Source organism: Carya illinoinensis, chromosome 8, assembly GCF_018687715.1.
Source record: "Carya illinoinensis cultivar Pawnee chromosome 8, C.illinoinensisPawnee_v1, whole genome shotgun sequence".
Lineage (NCBI taxonomy): Eukaryota > Viridiplantae > Streptophyta > Magnoliopsida > Fagales > Juglandaceae > Carya > Carya illinoinensis.
Genome location: NC_056759.1, coordinates 5,999,737 through 6,020,076, shown reverse-complemented (window position 1 = coordinate 6,020,076; position 20,340 = coordinate 5,999,737). Strand labels below are relative to the sequence as shown.

Here is a 20,340-nt window from a genome sequence, read left to right as displayed (position 1 = left end):
AAGAAAGAAATGCAAATCATATATACAGTTAAATACACCACCTCCCATACACACAAGTCCTTGTTACTATCCATCCCCCCATCCAACGAAAAGAAAACCCCTTCAAAATGGGAGGCTTGAACCTAGGATTTTCTCCCCAAGGTTTAGCCCATTTACACCAAGCAACTCCAATAAGATTAGATATTCAAGTTACCGATACAACAAGATTACAGATGTGATTCATTAAAAGAAAACCCATGCTTTGTCTTTGATCCAGCAAAAATCAGGAATCATGATTACATATAAGCTTACGTCATGGAAGTGGATGATCTGTACATCATTAGGCTTGGGGCGTGTAGAGACTCGAGCTTGATATTGGTATCAAACTTAACCTTGCGTCAATTCTACCCAACAACTTTCATGAATCAGATTGTTGACTACAAAAGTAACATGAAATGCACAAAACAATCACTGAGTGATGGTATAAGACCTGGTATCATCTAGAATTTGTCCTTGGGTGGAAGAAAAGATTGGCCTTCTGATTTTCTGAACCTTTCTGAATTGATTGGCCTTCAGTTCCCACCTTTCTGTGAGGGTTGACAGGTAATGTACAATAGTCCAATCCTTCATCTGTGTCTGGATTTGGGACAGATTGAACTTCAAATCCTTGATTCTTGTCAAGGTTTTGGACAGGTTGACCTGATCCTTGGCCTTTATCCATAACATGGAGCTCATTTGCTATCTGGCTACGCCGTTCCTTCAGAAAGTTAAGCCTCATTGTCAACTTGGAGAGTGCAGCAGTTGTTGGATTTGCTTCCTGCTGTGCACATAGGTAAAAAGTATTATCATCAATACATCAAGTCCTGTCCTGCTAGAACAGAATATGAAGCTGAAAAACCAGTTTGGCAATTGAAAAGCATAATCAGATAGACTCTCATGAGCCTGAGTAGAAATTTAAGAAGCTCGTATTCCATAAAATTTCCAAAGCTATCATGCATGTAATAATCCTCCATGCACATTTTCTAAAGAAGTTAGCATCTGCATCAACATCACAACAACAACAACCACAGCAACAGAACAACATAAGTCATATGGTCATTATTATTAATAACTTGGAATAAATTATCCTAATGTCCTTAAAATACCATGACTACCCATCACCATCATCAAAGGAGATTTGGGATCAGCTCATACTTGGTCAAAAGTAGGGAACGTAGCAAAGGTATGTGAATTGAATGCCAAAATTATGGAAACCTGGGGTGAATTATTTGTGGCAACTGACATCCATGGACTTCGTGGTTTGTGGCAGAAATTAAACTGCTAGCAAATCTGTCAGACTAATTATGGAGCAGATGCAGTGAGACTCCAAAAAATAATGGAAAAGGCACACATCTATCAATTCCTTGCTGGCTTTAAACTCAGAGTATGATTCATGTTCAAGTTCGGATTTAGTAAAAAGGGCCTCTTTCCTCTCTTGAGAAGGTGTTAGCTTGTGTTTAAAATGAGGAGAGTCACTGAGGTGCTATGCTCCATCGTTCCTTACTCTGCACTGGTTATGGCATCCCAACAAAATGGTAAACCCTGGCCTCTCACCTTGACCTTCAAAAAAAAATTAACAAGTTTTCCAACATAGACAATCCACTGACATATCAAAGCTTCTTCTATTTTTCATCTCTAACGACTAATGAGGACAACTGAAATCTCAAAGTTCAAACCCCATATATATATAAGGTAGTTCTAGGAGAAAGCAAACTGTCAAAGCTGAAGTTGATAAATAATCTGAAAACAAATGGGTGAGCTCAAATAAAGTATTTCTTATAATGGTGGTATTGTTATAAAAATTCTAAAGTATATTTGAAATCTATTAACTTTTCACTACTGGAGCCTTGTCATCTGTTCACCGATATTTGTGCCAAACCTAACAAGCCATCCCTTCACAAATGAAAAAAAGTACTTGCGGATACACTTGCAAGAACAACTCCTCAAAAAAGAAAATGATTATTTAACTCCAATCCAATCCAGCAAAATCGGATGACCAACAAGCCAGCCAGCATCATCAAAAGATGAAATTCACATTCATTGGGTCCTAGAGCAACGCTTGATCTACTAAGAGGGGCCTACTGGTAAATTCATTGGTAAGACTGTAAATGGATGTCATTATACTCATATGACCGTTATTTGTTGGGCGATTGAATATAAGAGAGAAATTTGTAGATTCTTCATTAGTCAGACCCATCTATAACTCAGATTCTATCATTGACCTGATTTATTTACATATACGAAACTGAGACTATTTATCAAGGAATTATCTCAAATGCTAAATTGATTTACCTTATTTCTTGACCCTTCAACAAGTACAGTTGGTGCGCCATCAGTATCCTTCTGTTTATCTTTTCTGTACCAAATTTTAAACGAATAAAAATAATGAGGGGAAAAAACAAAAAATAAAGCACATTACCAAAGGCTAACTACACTTCCCCCATTTTATCTTCTTCAAAGCATTCACAGGCCTTGTGTACATATATGAGTGAGCAAACTACCACCTTTTTTTTTTAATTTGCACTGCACAGTGAACACTAGATTTTTCGAGTAAATTGTCTAAAATGCCCCAATTACAAAAATAAAGATATTAAAAATAAAATAATAAAAAATAATAGTATATAATAATCCAGAAATAATAATAAATAATATAATGATGAAATAAATAAATAAAAAATAACAAGACAACAATAACAATAAATAACAAAAATAAATATTAGTGATAAAAAAAAAGAGATAAATACTAATTTAAAAAAAAAAAAAGTTTTAAATTACTTTCTAAGTTTTAAGAAATGACATTTTAGAACATGCAGGGTGCAAATTAAAAACCGTGGTCGTTTAGGGTGCAAATTGAGGTTTTTGTTAATTTGGGGTGCACTTCGAAAAAATGGTGGTAGTTTAGAGGTGCAAAATGAAATTTCCCCAAAAATAGTACTTGGCCCAAACTTGTACTGTAAATGCTTATTCATTACAAAATATTAACACATTATGTTTTTATAGCATTTATATGGTTTTCATCTAAACAAAAAAATAAGCTTGATATTAATCCACAGAAATCATTTCCCTCATGTAAAGACTGTATATCATCACATGGTGTATAATGATCCATACATTAATAAGGGCACCATACATATTAATCATATCATTCAGTATGGTGTCTTGTAGGTTAGTCATGTCTTCCCTCTTTTTAGATCTGGAGGTCTGCGATCTAATCCGTATTGGGTACACATCTATGGGATAAAGATTGATCATGACCCTCCTCCTCCCAAACAAAAGTTTCTGGGAAGATATGTGGGTGCGTAAACTGTTAAAACAAAACTCTAGTGTAAAGTCACATAATTTTCTAACTATCGAGTGTGTCACAAAAAAATTGGCAACATTATTTAACAACCATCAAGCAGAAGGCAACACAAAAAGGGATTCAACCATTACGTAAAATAAAATCTTACAGTTTTGCTTGATGATTTGGAGTTTGTTGGGGTTGATTGTACAAAGCATGCATAGAACAATAGTTTTGTTCACGATGTTGATTAAGCTGTGCTTCAAGGTCATCAACATGATGCTTCAAATTGTTAATATCTGCCTCTGCCCGAGCAATTTCCTCAAGCTCTGCCTTTGTCTTTGGCAGAAGTGCAAGTTAAAAATTGATCAAAACTATTTATAGCATACCAGTTAGATGTGAGGTAGACAAACCTTTTCATCAATATTGGCTAAACCAGGTAAATGCCCATGATAAGTCTGAGTTCTGGCTTCAAGAGTTGCCCTCAGGTCTCTTTCCTTTTGCAACAGTTCCTGAAGTCTTGCAACCTAAAGGTACAATTAACACTGTCACAATTAGGCCTTCCGCATCAAGATTGGTAGCTACCAATAATTTATTGAGACCATCTAGTTATGTAATGATATTCATTAAAACCAACAGGCAGAAAGAGCAAAAAGAAAAAAAATGCATTCAGAACATTTAGCTCACATGTTACAGAATACATATGTTCTTCTAGGAAACAAATATAAAAAAAGGAAAAGAAACTAAAGTATCTCTAATATTGAACGTACATCTTGCTCTAGAGCTAGACGACGCTCGTGCAAGGCCTTCTTTCGTCTTTCCAGACTTGCTTGCAGAACTGTGTTTCCTTGAGCCTGTGAAGAGAAAGTTTGATTTGCATGATAACTCCCCAAATATTTCATTGAATGATACCTTAAAAGGGAAAATTTTGAAGTATCTACCTCTTCTGCAATTCTGTTTTGCAATTCAGTTTTAGAGGCTTCAAGCCTCTGAATTTCAACTCTACACAAACGGAAAAGGGAAATTAGAAGTGTTGAACAGTTGGAGATTGAGCCACCATGACTGGGAAAAAAAAAAAAAAAAAAGGAGGCAACAGAAGAAACAAGTTCCTATATTGAGTAAAAAAATCCTGTTAATGATTCAAGATTAAAACATATAGGTCATAACCACTTAATCCTAATTCCAAGGGCAATGGCCACAACCTTACATTTATAGTTCAGGATTTTAAATCTTTTACATTTCCATTTCTTTCATCTCTGGAGCAACAAGCATACAAATAAAATATATTTCGCCTTTGATACTAAGACACATTCAATATATGTTGATTCTCTAAGAAACATGGTGGTTATATTTCCTTTTCTACTTCCTAAAAAAGAAAGAAAAACTCATTTGGAAAACTTCTCTCTCTCTCTCTCTCTCTCTCTCTCTCTCTCTCACCCACGCATGTACACACACACACAACACATGCATTTGCACATGTGCAGGCACACACTAATTAAAGACCTTGTATTTAACCTGCCAAGAATAGTGTCTCAAACAAATGTCTATCTCTTGTACAAATAAGTACTAAAAACAATTTAACTTCACCTGCAATTAAAGTGTCAAGCATGTAGTATAAGGCACCGATGATATTAGATACAATGAAAGAAGCACTATAGAAATATATTATGAAAATTCACATAAAAAAAATTTTCTGTACACAGATGATAGATGCATCACTTACTCATCTTCTACAGAATAATCAATGGACTCCATGGAAAGGTTCTTCCTTCCCTGCATGCAAGCCAAAAGAAAAAAGGAAGAAGAAAATAATAAAAACACTCAATTACAACAACTGCCAGGTTTGGAACATAGGCAAAATGCTGAGCAATTCATAATTAATGAATGTCAAGATTCAAAGCCTCTCTTTGAAAAGCTATAATTAATTAATTTTAAAAAATGTAAATAGAGAAACATGATTAAGAAACTAAGACCTAGAGCTAGTGCACATGTCATGAGTTCATAAAACATATACTCACAGAGGTACGTCTCCACATTGATTGACGCCTAGCACTATGTGCAGGTACACTAGATATGGCTGTAGGTGCTTTAAAGCATGATGTTGGAACAGGAACAGTACGAGGAACCAAAATTGCTTCTTTAGAAACATCTCCTAGTAAATCAGCAGACTCAATAGCCTGCATTTTTGAACCATTGTTGCTTTGGTTTGAACGATCCCCAATTTTGGGAACAAGATGTTGTGGCAGTGAAGCTTCATTGGAAGTTGATGACAACTTCTGACTGGCTTCAGAAACACCACCTGCTTCAGGGGACTTGGAACCCGAATCTGAAGCACCAGAATCCTGCAGTTTTGAACTGGTCAGTATAACTTCAAACCATCAGAACCCAGCTCCTTAGTTAGTACAAATACAAAAATATCAATCAAAATAAAGATTTGTGTAGGGCATAACCAGATAAACCATATAATATGACTGCACATGGATACATGACTAGAAATTGGAAGGACAATAATTTATGTAAGGAGAAGGAATGGCAACAACTGTCGCACTTAGTAGAAGTTCTTGTAATGAAATCATTAACTTGAATAAATAAGCAAGATAGATGAGGGTTTTTTTTTTTTTTTGGTTTAGAAAGAAGCAAGATTAGCAATGAGTTTATGTGATGTAACTGGCACATAGGTTTGTTTCAAATAATGAAAATAAGTTCCTCAAAGAAGTTCTAAACTTTGTGCTAAAATTGTAGACATTCATATATTAAAAAAAGAATGTAAAGAAGTCTACAAGGAAAAAGAGAAATCTGCACCGGGGGATTTATTTCCTGGATGCACACTGACACTGAAATTTCCAAAATAGAACTATTATTGATCTATAAAATGGCAGGAATTATGATTAAGAAACTCTGGATGAAAGAATCTACACTGTAGAAAAGGATGAGTATCTGTTATAGTATGAATTCAATCCCACGGTTTGGATACAACTTCAAGGGAGAACTTCAAGACATGAGAACTGATACTACAGTAAACAGTAACGGGCCAAAGGAACCAGAAATGGGAAACACAAACGAATCATGTAGCATAAGACATCAGCTTGAAGCTTGCATATATGTAGAACTGCAGAAGCACCATTTAATCCAACCTAGAAGTGCAAAGCAACAAATATTCATTCTCAGGTCCTGGCACTAAGGACACCGAGGAATAAATTATAGCTTTACTATCATCACAGTGTACAAATATATGTAGATGCTCATGTAAGAAAGTATAGAGACAGGCCTTAGCATCACAGAAATAATCGTCTCTAGAGTCGGCACTCTCGCTGCAGGATTCATTTGAGACATTTTCAAGATCATCATCCGCATCAGACTCCTGTGTTGCATCACCATGTTCATCATCTCCATAGGACTCATCATCATCAGTTGCCTCTTCACTCCGACTTCCACTCTCTTCTGAGTCAGTGTATATTTCAGGAGACATGGACTCTTCCTGCACACAGACTACTAATTCATGGAGCTCAAAAGCACAAAGAAAAAATAAAAATGAATTCCCATTGAAGTTTCTATCTGATTTGTGATTTAAGACAGCCAATCTGGCCTTTCACTTCCTATTTTATTGCACTGCAAAATGCCATTTGGAACTTATACTAGCAGGGTTGGAGCTAGGGGGACCAAGCAAGGCAAGGCTCCCCAAAAAATCTGAACGTAGACTTTTCTTTTTTTTTTTTATCACTTTCCAGTGTTCTCTCCCCCCGGCCCCGCTGCGCCCCCCCTCTCCCTCCCCCAAAACCAAAAAATTCACAGCTTTTTTTTTCCAAGCAAAAAAATTTTAGGCTTTGCACCATATAAACACTTTCTTAGAGAACCCCCCCCCCCCCCCCCCCCCCCCCAAGAAGAATATGAGCAAGAGAAGAGATAGATGAAAGAACTGGAGTCAAATGAACCTTTTGCCCAAACAAAATTAGAACTTTTAAGAATATCAAATATATTTTTTCTTATGGAGCTTTACTATTGTGTTCTATGGATTCTTTTATATTTCTTCCATCTCTCTTTTTCTTTTTTCCTTTTTTAATAAGACCTTAAATTTTCAAATCAAACAAGTTAGATAATTCCATGATCATAAATAACGCATATATAGTCTCATAATAGGTGCATATAATTAATGATCATTGTCATGGAATTTCTTTTATTTATCATTTTTTTGTCAAGTTGGTTTTTAGCAAATAATAAGCAGTGTACTTGTATTCCATATGATGAATTTTGTTAATTAATCTTGAATATCATAGAAGTTGAGTGTCTTGTTCCATCAGTCTGTCTTCCCCAAAGAAAAAATCATAGCTCTTCCCCTATTTGCTAGTACTGGGATCAAACTTTGTCAGGTTAAAAGTACAAAGAAAGAACAAGAGAAGATTCATACTTTGCAGTTCTAAAAGAGAAGAAGAAAGTTCATCCTCATTGGTGGCATATCCAAGCTAGTTAAAAAACGGGAAAAAGAAGAGAAAAATTAAAGATTTCTATCAAAGTTAATGTGTTTGGTAACAGGTTGTCCTTCTCCACTGATCCTTTCTTTTGAAAAGAGTTCAAATGGATTTTTTAACAATCTCAAATAACATTTAAAAAGACTATAAGCAAGAAAAAGAGCGTTGATGGAATTCATAGATCATTAGGACAATTCGTAAGTAAAAAACTGATAATGAAAGAAAATCCATATGAATGGGTGGGTAGGTATGTTAAGTCTGTGAGAAAGTAACTATAGTAAATCATAGAGGCAATTGCTAATGAGTAAGATACTAGAAATTACCCCGAATATGTTATCATACTCCTCTAATAGAGTAATAACAATGGCTTGAGCATGGTTAGCTGCAGCAGCTGCTTGCAGAAGTTGCACAGAACCATCACCACCAACATCAAAATCATTTTGGATTTCACAGTCTCCAGCCAAAAGGGGACGCAGAAGTAAGGGTGCCATGCAAGCAGCAACAGCTGAAGTGCTCATTCGATTCTCAGCTTTGTGAGAAGCCACAGTTAGCATCATCACAAGTACTCTGAATGGGTGCAAAATAAAAATCAAAATATAGAAAATGCAACTATGTGCCAAAAAAATGCAAAAGGCAAAGCTATTGATTGCATGGTTGTCGAATGGAGGAAAGAGAAAAGAAGAGATAAAGGTGACAAGTAAAAGTATATCAATATGTGACAGTGTGCATGTCTTCATAATTGTGTGTGTGCATGTGCGAATTTCTAAAGAATCCTAATCACAATGAACATTGAAACTGAAAAAGACAAACTTTTAATTTAAAAAAAACAAGCCATTCTGTTTAGAAACAAGAAACATATATCTATATAGAATATTTAAATTATACCAAAATGAGATCTGTCTAATAAAATATAGACAAGGATACCTTAATATTTTTTTTTTTTGATAAATACAAGGATACCTTAATATAATTATGAATAATATAGAAATAACAATATAAGTAATGTAGCAACTACCTCTGCAATAAGCGGCGATTAGGCTCTGGAAATTTTTCACATATTGCTCCATGCATAGCATTGACTCTAACACCACGATCAGTTCCTACTCATTGTAAAATAGTCCAAAGATTATAGGTAAGAAAAAACATAGGTTTAATGATAATACCAAACACGTGGTAGAACACCTAAATGTAATGTGACAAACACAATGTTGCATGAACCTTTCCTGGATAATTTCTCATCTCATTTGTTTAAATACAACGTTGCATAAAACTTTCCTGGATAAAAAACACAATGTAGTTTAAATAAGCAGATCCTGCACACAAGATAGTTTCTCATCCCATTTTCAAACTCCTCTTGTTAAAGCAACACTGACTATGTGCCCCTAAAGTGATAAGAAAGGAAGAAATTCTCCTAAATGCTTGGTTAAAATTGGACTGTCAAGAGGCTAGCTGTCCTCACCACCTCCCCTTTTTTATGCTAATGATTTAATTATGCACTAAATTCATTTTCAAATAATCTTTTCCCTGATGCTTTAGCACAATATTTATTATGAATTATAACAAAGCAAAAAAAAAAAAAAAAAAAAGGATATTACTCAAACAATTTAACAGACTTACGAAATGCTTCTAATAGTGCAGTGCAGCAAGATGCGGGAACTGGAGATGATGGCAACTCCCGGAGGACATACTGGATAAGTGAATGGAAGACAATAAATAAAAATAGTTTAGCTTCTAATGTGTGTCATGCCTACACGAACAAATCCTGCAATGACCATAAAGAGATACCTTGACACAATCGGCAACAACATGTGGATCCTCCTCTGGTGAAAACTCATTTTTTCCTAAATTAAAGCAATAAACCATTCATAGATGAAATAACATTGAACCAAAAAGGAAAAAAAAAAAAAAAGAATCTCTAATGCAAAACTACCATGCAGCTTTGGTTTCCTAAATTGTACTCTGGAGGCAACGAGGATTTTTCTCTTTTTTATTGTTCATAACAATTTCAGTTTTTATTTTTAATAAAACTGTCCTTATATTCATTGAAGTGATCATTTTCAATAAGCATGAATTTAAAAAAATTAAAAATTAAAAAGATAAAAAATTAAAAAGGTTGGCTTCAGTTGTTGCAATGTAAATAGATAATTCTTCAAGGAAAAAATTTGTTCTCGGTTGTTTGGTTGAAACCTTGAAAATTAAGCTACATGTCTTTGTTTCACTTAAATAATTAATGTAAAAACCCAGAAATTCAAAAGCACCTAAAACTAATGGCTTCTTGAACCCCTCTCCTACCCCCAAAATAGATTGTGGCAATACCAATACCCCCATGATCATACCCATGATGCAGTACCAAAACAGATCCACACTCCAACCATTACCATGAGCAACATATTTCAGAAGTCCAGATCTCTACACACAAAGGGCCATAAGCACTAAATTTCGACACATTCACCTCCATAAATTCCCCACAAAAGTCTCAACATTTAATCTGAACAGACCCATGTTTAGGAGATGATGGCAGTTAAAGAGATCTGGTAGGAGGCAGGGTGAAGGGAGTAAAGTGGCAAGATTCACCACTAGTGAGGCTATGGCTCTCAGGCAAATGGTTGGAGGGCTGCATCAACCCATTGATGACCAAAAGTGGTGCTTTTTGGTGACAATGGGACATAAAAGAGGGAGAAAATGGAGGGTGCTGTCTTCGTTAACTGTGTAGTGCAAGTCATTCTCTCATTTTGAGTGTTTTTGGTCAACCATGTAAATATTTTCTGTTGACAAATAATTTTCAGTAGCACCCAACATTACAAACCGTTGCAAATATTTTTAGAAAATAGTTTGTGTTGAGACAGAGATCCTTAGTTACTATAATTATATTCCAACATTGCTTGGGTAGACAATTGCCAATTCACCAGCATGGCATGTGCATTATGCATCCCATTAGAAAAGAAAGTACCCATAATCTGAAATCGAAAATACCTTGCATGTAAGACATGAACAAAGATTTCGTCCAAACCTCTTAAATTATCTTCTGTCTTTTGAAAATTGTGAGACATATTTTCAATAGGATTTACTGTGTTGTATTAACTGGGAGAGGGATTTTTAAATGTAAGGAGAAGGATTTAATAGTGGACCAACGCCATTAATTCTATTAAAAAAACAGGTGCCTCTCTCAGGCTCAAAATTACAGATAATTAGACTGGGTTGGAGGGAAGGAATTTCCTCCAACCCAGTTTGGAAGAAAACTTTGTCCACAAGACATGTTGACCAAAAATCACATTCTACTCGTTTGTAGTTTGTATTAGTCGTGAACGTATGACAAAAGTGAGTCAAGAACACTTATATGTGACAAACCCACCTTGTTCATATTCCCAAACTCGATGTTCAACATCATCAACATACGCAGCTTGACGCAAGATCCCTTCTACTTTGACTCCTGATATTTCTTTGATAAGATTCATATAAACAAAGTAACAAACAAACATATGTCTGGAGAAAGGTCCCGCAGACTTACATGAGCTAAATTAACAAAAGACCCCAAAAGATCTTTAACTTTAAGAAACTAGTGACACTAAATGTAGCAGGTGAAAATATAATATGCTGCAATACTTATTAAATGTTGCAAGCCATTGCCAGCTCAATGTGGAAAATAAATTACTCTACCCTTCTAAAATCAAATCATATATGCATGATTCCTGCACAAAGATGCCGGTAGGTAAACAAAAACAAGAAATTATTTACAAGCTAAATATACTAATGCAGTGAAACAAGAATACAGTAACAGGTTCTAGTATATAATGTAATGTTAGAAGATGTATCAACGATTCCATTGTCCACCAATCAGCCTGCAATAGGCATTTGAGACTCATCTATATTTGTTTCCTACCAATTTCTCCTGAGATCACTATAGCAACTTAATTAAGTGAATGGTGTTTAAAATTTTGACATCTAAACTTTTGTTTCATAAAATCCCAACATGAAATGCTTATCAATATACTGCCTGGAAACAAATGAGAATATTCACACATTGCATACATATAATTATTCCCTCTTTTATCATAGTATTCCATCATCCATTAAGAATAAGTAGATTTGGAATGACTGATATCTATCCTACATCACATGAATATACATTATAGACTACAGCGTAAGTATTAAAATCGGCTTTTTTCTGGATAAAACTACAATCTACAAACAGAAAGGGGGGTAAACCGTAAGAACATTACGGGAATTTGAATACAAAACTAGGGTCAAAAAGGTGGGTGGGTATGGGATGAATGGTCAAAGCTTCCAATTGGTCGTAATCTTCCCAATTACTAAAATCAGCTACTAGCATATCCATACACTGGGGCAGCAAAATACTCACCAATTAAGGTGGCTCTTATGATGCATGCACGCTACAAATTCTCTCCAACACAAGATTTTAAAAAGAAAAAAAAAATCCTAATAGAAGAATCAAGAACACAATTTATAGTATTAAGAAGATGGAACATTCACTAGAAAGTAATTCACTTCACTAAATTCACGTTTTAAAGTACCAATAAAAGAAAATCTTAAACAATTATGAAAAAAGCAAGACCCACCATACTCTTCTATAAACCTAAGGGCTTTTTCCAAAAACGATGGAGCTCCATCAACATCTTCCAAAGCAAGCAAAACTGGCTTTCCAATAACTGTAGATTTCGCAGGTTGTCTATCCTTCACTAAAAAGAAATAAAGAAACTATAAAATCTGTTAAGAAACTGGTAAGCAAAAAGAAGAAAGCAATATCCAAGTTCCAAATTCAAAAGGTATGCCCTGTCGATTCAAGAAGCAATGTCCCAGATAAAGAAATAAAATGTTTTTGAGAACCTCATGCTCCATAAATCAACCATAGACAAACACTACAAGACAAGGTCAATGCAGAATCAAATAAAGAAGTAACAGGATGAGAAAAAACAGAAAGAATCAATAACACTATAGAAATAAGGTATTTTCTGTAGTAGTAGTTGCAGCAGATCTAATCTGCTGCCCAAAGATTTTCAACTTGAAACCATATGTTCAAACCAGATCTTTCCTATCTTTGGGCTCTTCTTATCCTGTTGTCAAATAGCAAATTCTCAACCTAAAGACTTGAGACCACGACGATTGGACTCAATGGAAGCAAAGGTAGTGAGTAGATTTTGATAACTCTCATTCAGAAGCTACTTTTTTTTTTTTTTATATTTACACAAATTAACAATAGATGTAAAACATGACAACAATAAGAGCATACACTGGTCCAAAGAATTATCAATTGAATCATTCTGATCATTCCTGAAGATACCGTTTTGTCCCATCACATGAGCAGCACTTGGTGCTTGCACCAAGGCATTCTCAAGTGCAGCCTTCCACTCATATAAATCCTCCATGGTTTCAGCCTGCAATACCAATATAAAAGCCATAAGTCAGGCATACATCAAGAGCAGAGAAAAACCTCAGTTAAAAAGTCCAGACAAGCCCTCCCTATTCTTGCTTTTGCCCAGTGGTTTTGGACTTGGTCCTAAAATTCATCTCCATCTTTTTTCCCCACTCAAATAAAATGATCCAAAATGCCCCGAGCTACTACTTAGATGCACAATTCAAGTTTCCTTCTGTATCTCTAGTTTTAGCAAGATAGGCTTCCCTTGAGGAAGATGGCATTCATGAAATTTTGCGCAGCCAAATGCAGTTTCCACCAAAGGTTCCAAATGATAAGGAGCTTATTTTTTGGCAATACTTGTTGAACAATGAAGCCCAAATTCTTCATTCTGATTCTTGATTATGAGCCTCATGGTTCTTCATTTAATAATGGCCTTTAGATACAGTCACTTGAAGAGCCATGCAAAGTTTGCACTCAACTTACAAAATGCTTCCATTATTAAGTACAGAAATAATGAAACACCTAGGACATCTTAGTGAGATTCCAGCATTTACCCCTATCTCTTTTTTTTCTCTTTCTTCGTCTTACTGTATATGTTAACCTCCACTGCATAACTCACAAATTTTTAACCCTTAAAACCCATCCCTTTAATCACAGATCTTCCTTCCACTTAACTGAAATCGAACTTTTTTCATACTCAAAATATGACGTGTTCAAATTTTTAATGCTTAAATTTTTTTATTCAACTTGCACAAATACCTGCAGCCTTGTGCCACATTTTCCTAGCCCTCACCCAACCATCAGTTGGCTTATGCCCAGTCAGTGGTTAACGGATTAGAGAAATTTGTGTATAGCGTGTTTCTTCTGGTAAATGAGTTAGCATCATTTTGAATTGAATCTTAGTCATATTCAATTAAGTATTAGTCCAATATTGGCAACCATCCAAGGCGAGTTTCCCACACAAACACATCCATTCAAATATTAGTTTTGAGATCATCCAAGCCAGGCCATCCCAAATCATTTATGCCTTGCTTTCAGCACATTGTGAGCACAAAAAAGATAAAGCATAAACTCATGAATAACTGACTCTTATGTTCTGCCTGGCCTCAATTATCATGTATATACTTATCAAAAAATAAATTATCATTTAAATGGTATAAAAAGTTTATGCCTACTAAATATTTCATGTGTGATATCAGCAAATGAGAGTTCTACATAAACTCTGCGTCAAGCATGTGGATTTGACCCATGGAGATCAAATCCTTAAGGAAAAGTAGAAAATATATTTCATAAACTGTCCCCATTTTTTTTTTTTTGGGGGGGGGGGGGGGGGGGGGGGGGGGGAGGGGGGGGCGGCGGCTGGGAGGAGAACAGCTTTCCACTTTCCTACTTTAGCAAGATGATATTAAGAATAGTATCCTGTTTAAAATGTCAACCATATGGCTTCATATTTAAATTCGATACATAGAAAAGCCAATAAAATTTATGGGCATGTTGATTTTAGTATGAAAGTGAGATGATGATATCATGGTTTAGATAAGACATAATTGGACCCAGTTGTTGAGCAGTTTGATACAAAAGTCGAGCAAAGAAAAGGTGATATAGACAAAGAAATTTAAGAAACAGCAAATCATTGAAGCAAGAGAAGCCTTTTAGTGAGAAGCTAAATACAAGAGAACCCCAGGGGGAGCACCTTAAGTGTGAATGCTCGTCCATCACGTCCATCAGGAAAGAGCACAGTCAGGAGTTTTTTATCTGCTTTGACCTCCACACTATAAATTGTTGAAATAAAGTATGCAATGTAAGTGAAGTTTTCCATTTCCAAGATGGGTAAAACCGTGAGAAGGGAGCCAGAAAACTGAATAGACACAAAACTGGAAATTTGAAAAATAAAAAATAAATAAATAAAACCAACCTGCCTGAATTGTTGAGGTCAATCCCACCGAGGGTCAAATTCACTTCACTCCCCTTTTGAGGAACAGTGTTCTGAAAAAAGTAAAACAATGGAACTTGAAACCTTCCAAAAACTAATGAAGTACAAATTCACAACCCATACATACATAAATAGAAATAAAGATGCACATGAGCATATGTAGGTCCATTTAATTCAGTTACTGCTTTCCTTGATTTCATAAATATGTCAAATTATCAAATATTTGTTCATCGGTGGTCATTTGAAGTTGAAATTTGTTAAGCAGTTCTTTTGCATTTGTCATCCTACAACAAAATGGGTATTTAAAATCATTGCCATGATGTGCATGGAAAAAGCCCCATACTCCAAAAAGTAGCAAAACCAAAAATTTTATGCCCACAAAGAACAGAAAGAAGATTTCCGGCAGTGTCTAACCAATAAGTGTCAAATTAGATAACTAATCGAAAAGACAGCGGAACCACAGAAACACAGAATACCAAGGAGAGAAAAGGGTAGTAAACTGCAACTATGTAAAAGGTGCTCATCTGTCTCTGTCACCAAGTTATTGCTTTCAAGTAGAATTTGACTGTATTCCTTCCAACACAATAAAAAAGTCCCACTCATTCATCAAACAAAAGGTCACATGTGAGGACAATCTACAAGCTCCATAGCCAGTAGCTAAGGAGCTGCTTCAAGTAGATACAACTACTCCTAATTAATGCTTCAGTAGAAAGATTCTAACCACCACAAGCTCGTGAATGGAAAGGAGACAAAATTTGAAACTAGATACTTCTGGTTTAAGTGAAAAGGGTGAAAATAAATGACCATCATGGTATATAAGTGCTAGATCAAGGATACTAGAAAACAGGTAAAAACAAAAAACTGATGCCACCCCTGTGGCACTTCGTAAGTTATTTATTTACTTTTCTTAAGATAACTGCTTAACAGAATTCACAAAGATTGCAGCATATGGAAAACTAAACAACTACTTACTGGATCGCTTCTGAAGAAAACCAGGGAAGTACGTGTCAAAATAAACCACCTTTTTTTCCAAGACGTCCATCCAATTCCTACATTAAAAACATATATATAATTATATAACTCCAGACAAGCACAAAATCCTTGCAACAAAGATAATTTTACATTAGAACATTAAAGACATATATGTATGCGAATTGATGAAACATGTGTAGAGAGAGAAATAATTGAATTGAGATGATCAAGAGCATTGAAAATGCTGACGTGCTCGCGGGATTGAGAAAAGTAAAAACAAAACCAATCTGTACACTTAAGGTAGATCAGCACTGAAATAACATGAGACAGAGAACTGCAATTTGCAGGGAACTTGATATTTTATTCCAGTAGTTACCCTGTTTAGAAGCAGCAAACCTTATCCTCAGCAAAGAAAAAATCATCTGTTCTTTAATTAAGTCAAACAACTGGATAAGTAAGAAAGAGTCATCCTATTTAAATAACGAAAATCTTCTAGATACATATTATGTCTTGTATGCTTCCTATGTTCGGCAATATAGGCAACACAATGAACCATTCTTCTTTTTGATAAGTAGGATTTCTCCTGTAGGAGATAATACAGGTTTTGTAAGGTATATTCTCAGTTCAAAAATCCACACAAATGATTGCATTTAAAAAAAGTTGTGTGTAGCCCACCCTCCCTAGTTCCCCCCCCCCCCCCCCCCCCCCCCCCCCCCCACCAAAAAAAACAAAAAAACCCAAAAAAAAAGAGAGAGACGAAAAAAAAAAAGGAAGAAATAATGGCAGCGTTAATGAAACAAGAAAATGGCAGACTTGGAAAAAATCGTAAGGTTCTGAGGAAGAAAAAAGCAACGTTATTCATGAAACCTTACAAAAATTCTGTATAATACCACCTAAGGTGTTTACAGTCCATGCCATGCTACTTTTTTATTGAGTATATGTATATATGTAAACCAATGAAGTAAGACACACCTTTGGATGATATAAAAAGTGGCCCGCTCTTGAAAACCTGCAAGACAATTATACTTCAGAACACATTTTAGCGTCAGATAACCCATTGTTATGAAAGTAAAGTTGGATGAACCAGGAGAAACTATAACCACCAACCTTAAATTGTATGAAAAAACAAAAGAAATATGTTCATCCTCTTGCATCTCAGTTAACCATGATGAGCAAAAATGTCTCGAAGTCTTTAATTAAAATGGTCCGTGGATGATCATTCGAATGTCAAACAATAAAAAGGCTATAATTTCTATGCCTTCACTACTCAATTTTTTGGTTCTTCATTTCGGAACAAAGAAAATGCTATCTTTGATGCACTAGAAAACAAAACATGAAATCTCTTAGGTATATTTCTCTCAAGTAAATGTTGGTGCAAAATTTTCGATCAAAACCCATATGAATTTTTAAACGTACAAATTACAGGGACAAGCAAAGAACTATCTTGCACCAAAAGGTCAAAGGCGCATAGTCATGGATTATGAGCACGGTAAATTATGAAGGGTAATTACACGTTACTGATATGCTCACATCGGTCAAGTACAAAACAAGCATCATACAAAAATGATCTAGAGCAGCACAAATATCGAATAGCAACATTCAATGACAACATCCGCGATTAAAAAAATGGGCAGAAAAATAAAAATTCCAAGTACCGTATTGACACCGCGAGAAAACAGATGATCAGGCGGACCGGGAGGTGGAGGAGGGGGAGGAGGAATGCCGCCATCTCCCTATACCACAAAACGAAAATAAATTTATACCACCAAACTCCTCATGCAAATGCACCCCACGTCCCACACGCATGTGGAATTCCAATTCTACGCGCACGTAATCACATAACTCACATCCCTCGTCCATGCATGAAATTCAATACGTTTACCTCAAAAATGGAAACGATGTTGGTATCGACGAGAGGCATGGTAATATCGTAAGGAGATCGAAGCATACATACCTGAGACGATTCCGCGTTTCGCGTAGTCATCGTCTGATCCCGAATCACAGAATCATCTCCCAGAAAAATCAGCAAGCTAGATCAAACACCACCTTTGAAAACCCACAACGATAAAAGTCGTAATGCAATTCAAAGATCAAGCAAAAAACTAGCAAACACCCTCCCAAAAAACAACCATCTAACAACAAAGCCTCCCATGAATAACCTAATCAAACAATTGCCGCAACCGTAAAAGAAACTCCCGCAAATAGAAATTTTGAAAAAAAAAAAAAAACTGTTCAGGAACGTGCATTGCATAAACGAGCATGCCTTACAAATCGGAATTAAAAAATTAAAAAGCAAAATGATTGACTAACAACAAATTACACATACAAGAGCGTGTTTGGATGTCGTGGTCTGAGGAGTAGGAGAAAGGGATGGTAAGAGGAAGACGGACTTTCCTCTCTCTCTCTCTCTATCTCTGTCTCTCGGCTTCTCTCTCTTTCTTTTTCGCTCTCTTTTTTCTCTCTCTGTCTCTCCCTGCTACGTTGAGACAAGAATGTTCATTCCCCAACGGAAACCCGTGGTGATCAGGTAAAGCCCATTTAGAGCGGGCCCTCTTTCTATGCGGCAGTTGTACACGTCACCCGTAATTCGCAGCCTTCCACTCGCGCTGGAGGGAAAACGTGGGAGGCGGGGCATTCTCGGTAATTTTGTCACGCCGATGATCCGATCATATGCGAGAGAAATTATAAAGTAATTTTCAAGTAAAAACTGTTATATATCATATTTTTATTTTGAGTAATGTTATTTATTATTTTAATTTTAATTATTCTTTTATTATTTTATAATATGATATTAAAAAATTATAAATTATTTATTATATTTTACATGTGAACTTATCATTTAATATCATATGATGAAATGATGTAAAAATATTTATTTCATTAAAATAACATTGTAGAATATGAAATAAAGATATAGCAAAATCATTTTAATGATATATAATGTTATGATATGCAGGATAACAACATCAAATTATTTATATTCTAAAAGAAGTGTCTAATAGGGTACCCCGATGAAGATTATTTTTTAATCGAGAAAATAATCAATGGGTAATGTTTGGCTATAATCTTGAATTCAGTATTATATGTCTAATTTAGTTTTTGTTATTTTTTATGTTGAATTTTCTTTATCCATCTATCAATAGGTGGATAGATCGAAAACCAAATATGTTTGGCTTTCAAGATCCTTGAGCAAGAGAGATTTATCTATGTATCGAGATATAATATTTGTAGTTATAGACATACTTATTTTGTAAAAATGAGAAAATATAAAATCTATATGAAAATTTTAATTTTCGGCCTCGAATGAGCTCGATATCATTACAAGGCCTATTGGGCTTACCTGGGCCCGAGTTACAAGTTGGGCCACTGACCTAGGATCTCTTGAAAACTTGATCTATCCTCGTAGCTCAATCAATTTTGACTACTGAGAGAATAATTATATGAGAATTATTTGGAAAATAAAAAGTTATCCGATCGTTTGAGTATAGACAAGTTCTCTATCCCATGACTTGAATTTCGAATAGCAGATAAGCCCGTTATCACATAATAATAGAAGTCTCATTTATTTATATATATAGACAACCCGAATACGTAAGAGTTATATGATTCGTTGTTATTGAAAATATAACTTTTTATATTATTGATTTAGGCATTCCCAAAGACTTCCAAGTAACTTAATTCTTTAGTTGCATGTGATCATGTGTAAGTAGCTGTGAAACACGTCTATAACAAGATCTATTAATTTTCAAAAAGAATAAGTAATACTTATATAATTCATGATTATATCTAACATTATTTAAAAAAATACACCCCTCCAATCTTTCTTAAGCAATAATTGAACTGTACCATGAGAAAGAAGTGCGGTATAAAAAATGAAAAATTATATTCAACAATCATATACTATATATTTGTTTTTACTTTTTATCTTTCAATATATTATATATATGTGGTGTAGAATTACTCAATACAAATACTCTAAAAAACACACATATATATATAATAGTTATCCTGATCAAGATCTTTTAAATCATTATTTTTTAAATAAATACGTGTCTTAACTTTAAAATGCTCATATTAAATAATAATAGATACGACAAAGACTACTTAACGGTCTATTTTAGTTGCTAAAAATGGGGAAAGTTAAAATAAATAAATAAAAAGTAAAAAAAAGCTTATTACCATCCTATCAATTTTTTATTATTTTATTATTTAATATTTAAAGAAATAATTATTAATGAAGTTGTATATATTTTTAATTTTTTAAAATTATTAAAGGTGTTAAAAATTATTTTAAAAA

The 20,340-nt window shown here is 34.8% G+C and overlaps 1 protein-coding gene across 6 annotated transcripts; it reads right to left on the bottom strand.

Annotated features, from left to right (window-relative positions):
- On the bottom strand, positions 1-18,531 carry LOC122319359 (rho GTPase-activating protein REN1-like). Of its 6 annotated transcripts, none has more exons than XM_043137391.1 (24): positions 18,370-18,531; positions 17,998-18,089; positions 17,699-17,776; positions 17,016-17,052; positions 16,044-16,120; positions 15,054-15,124; positions 14,832-14,910; positions 13,013-13,157; positions 12,342-12,461; positions 11,117-11,194; positions 9,550-9,605; positions 9,382-9,451; positions 8,780-8,864; positions 8,088-8,331; positions 6,567-6,776; positions 5,317-5,640; positions 5,022-5,071; positions 4,240-4,300; positions 4,069-4,152; positions 3,712-3,825; positions 3,468-3,637; positions 2,311-2,374; positions 470-799; positions 1-383 (listed from the first exon to the last, which is right to left on the bottom strand). In XM_043137391.1, exons 2-23 carry the CDS (start codon positions 18,025-18,027, stop codon positions 476-478), a joined length of 2,571 nt encoding a protein of 856 aa, XP_042993325.1. In that variant the 5' UTR covers positions 18,028-18,089; positions 18,370-18,531; the 3' UTR covers positions 1-383; positions 470-475. The 6 variants fall into 6 exon arrangements, with proteins under 6 accessions (XP_042993325.1, XP_042993327.1, XP_042993328.1 ...); XM_043137393.1 differs by having other exon boundaries at positions 470-796; XM_043137394.1 differs by having other exon boundaries at positions 13,064-13,157.
- Positions 18,532-20,340: the final 1,809 nt, after the last annotated feature.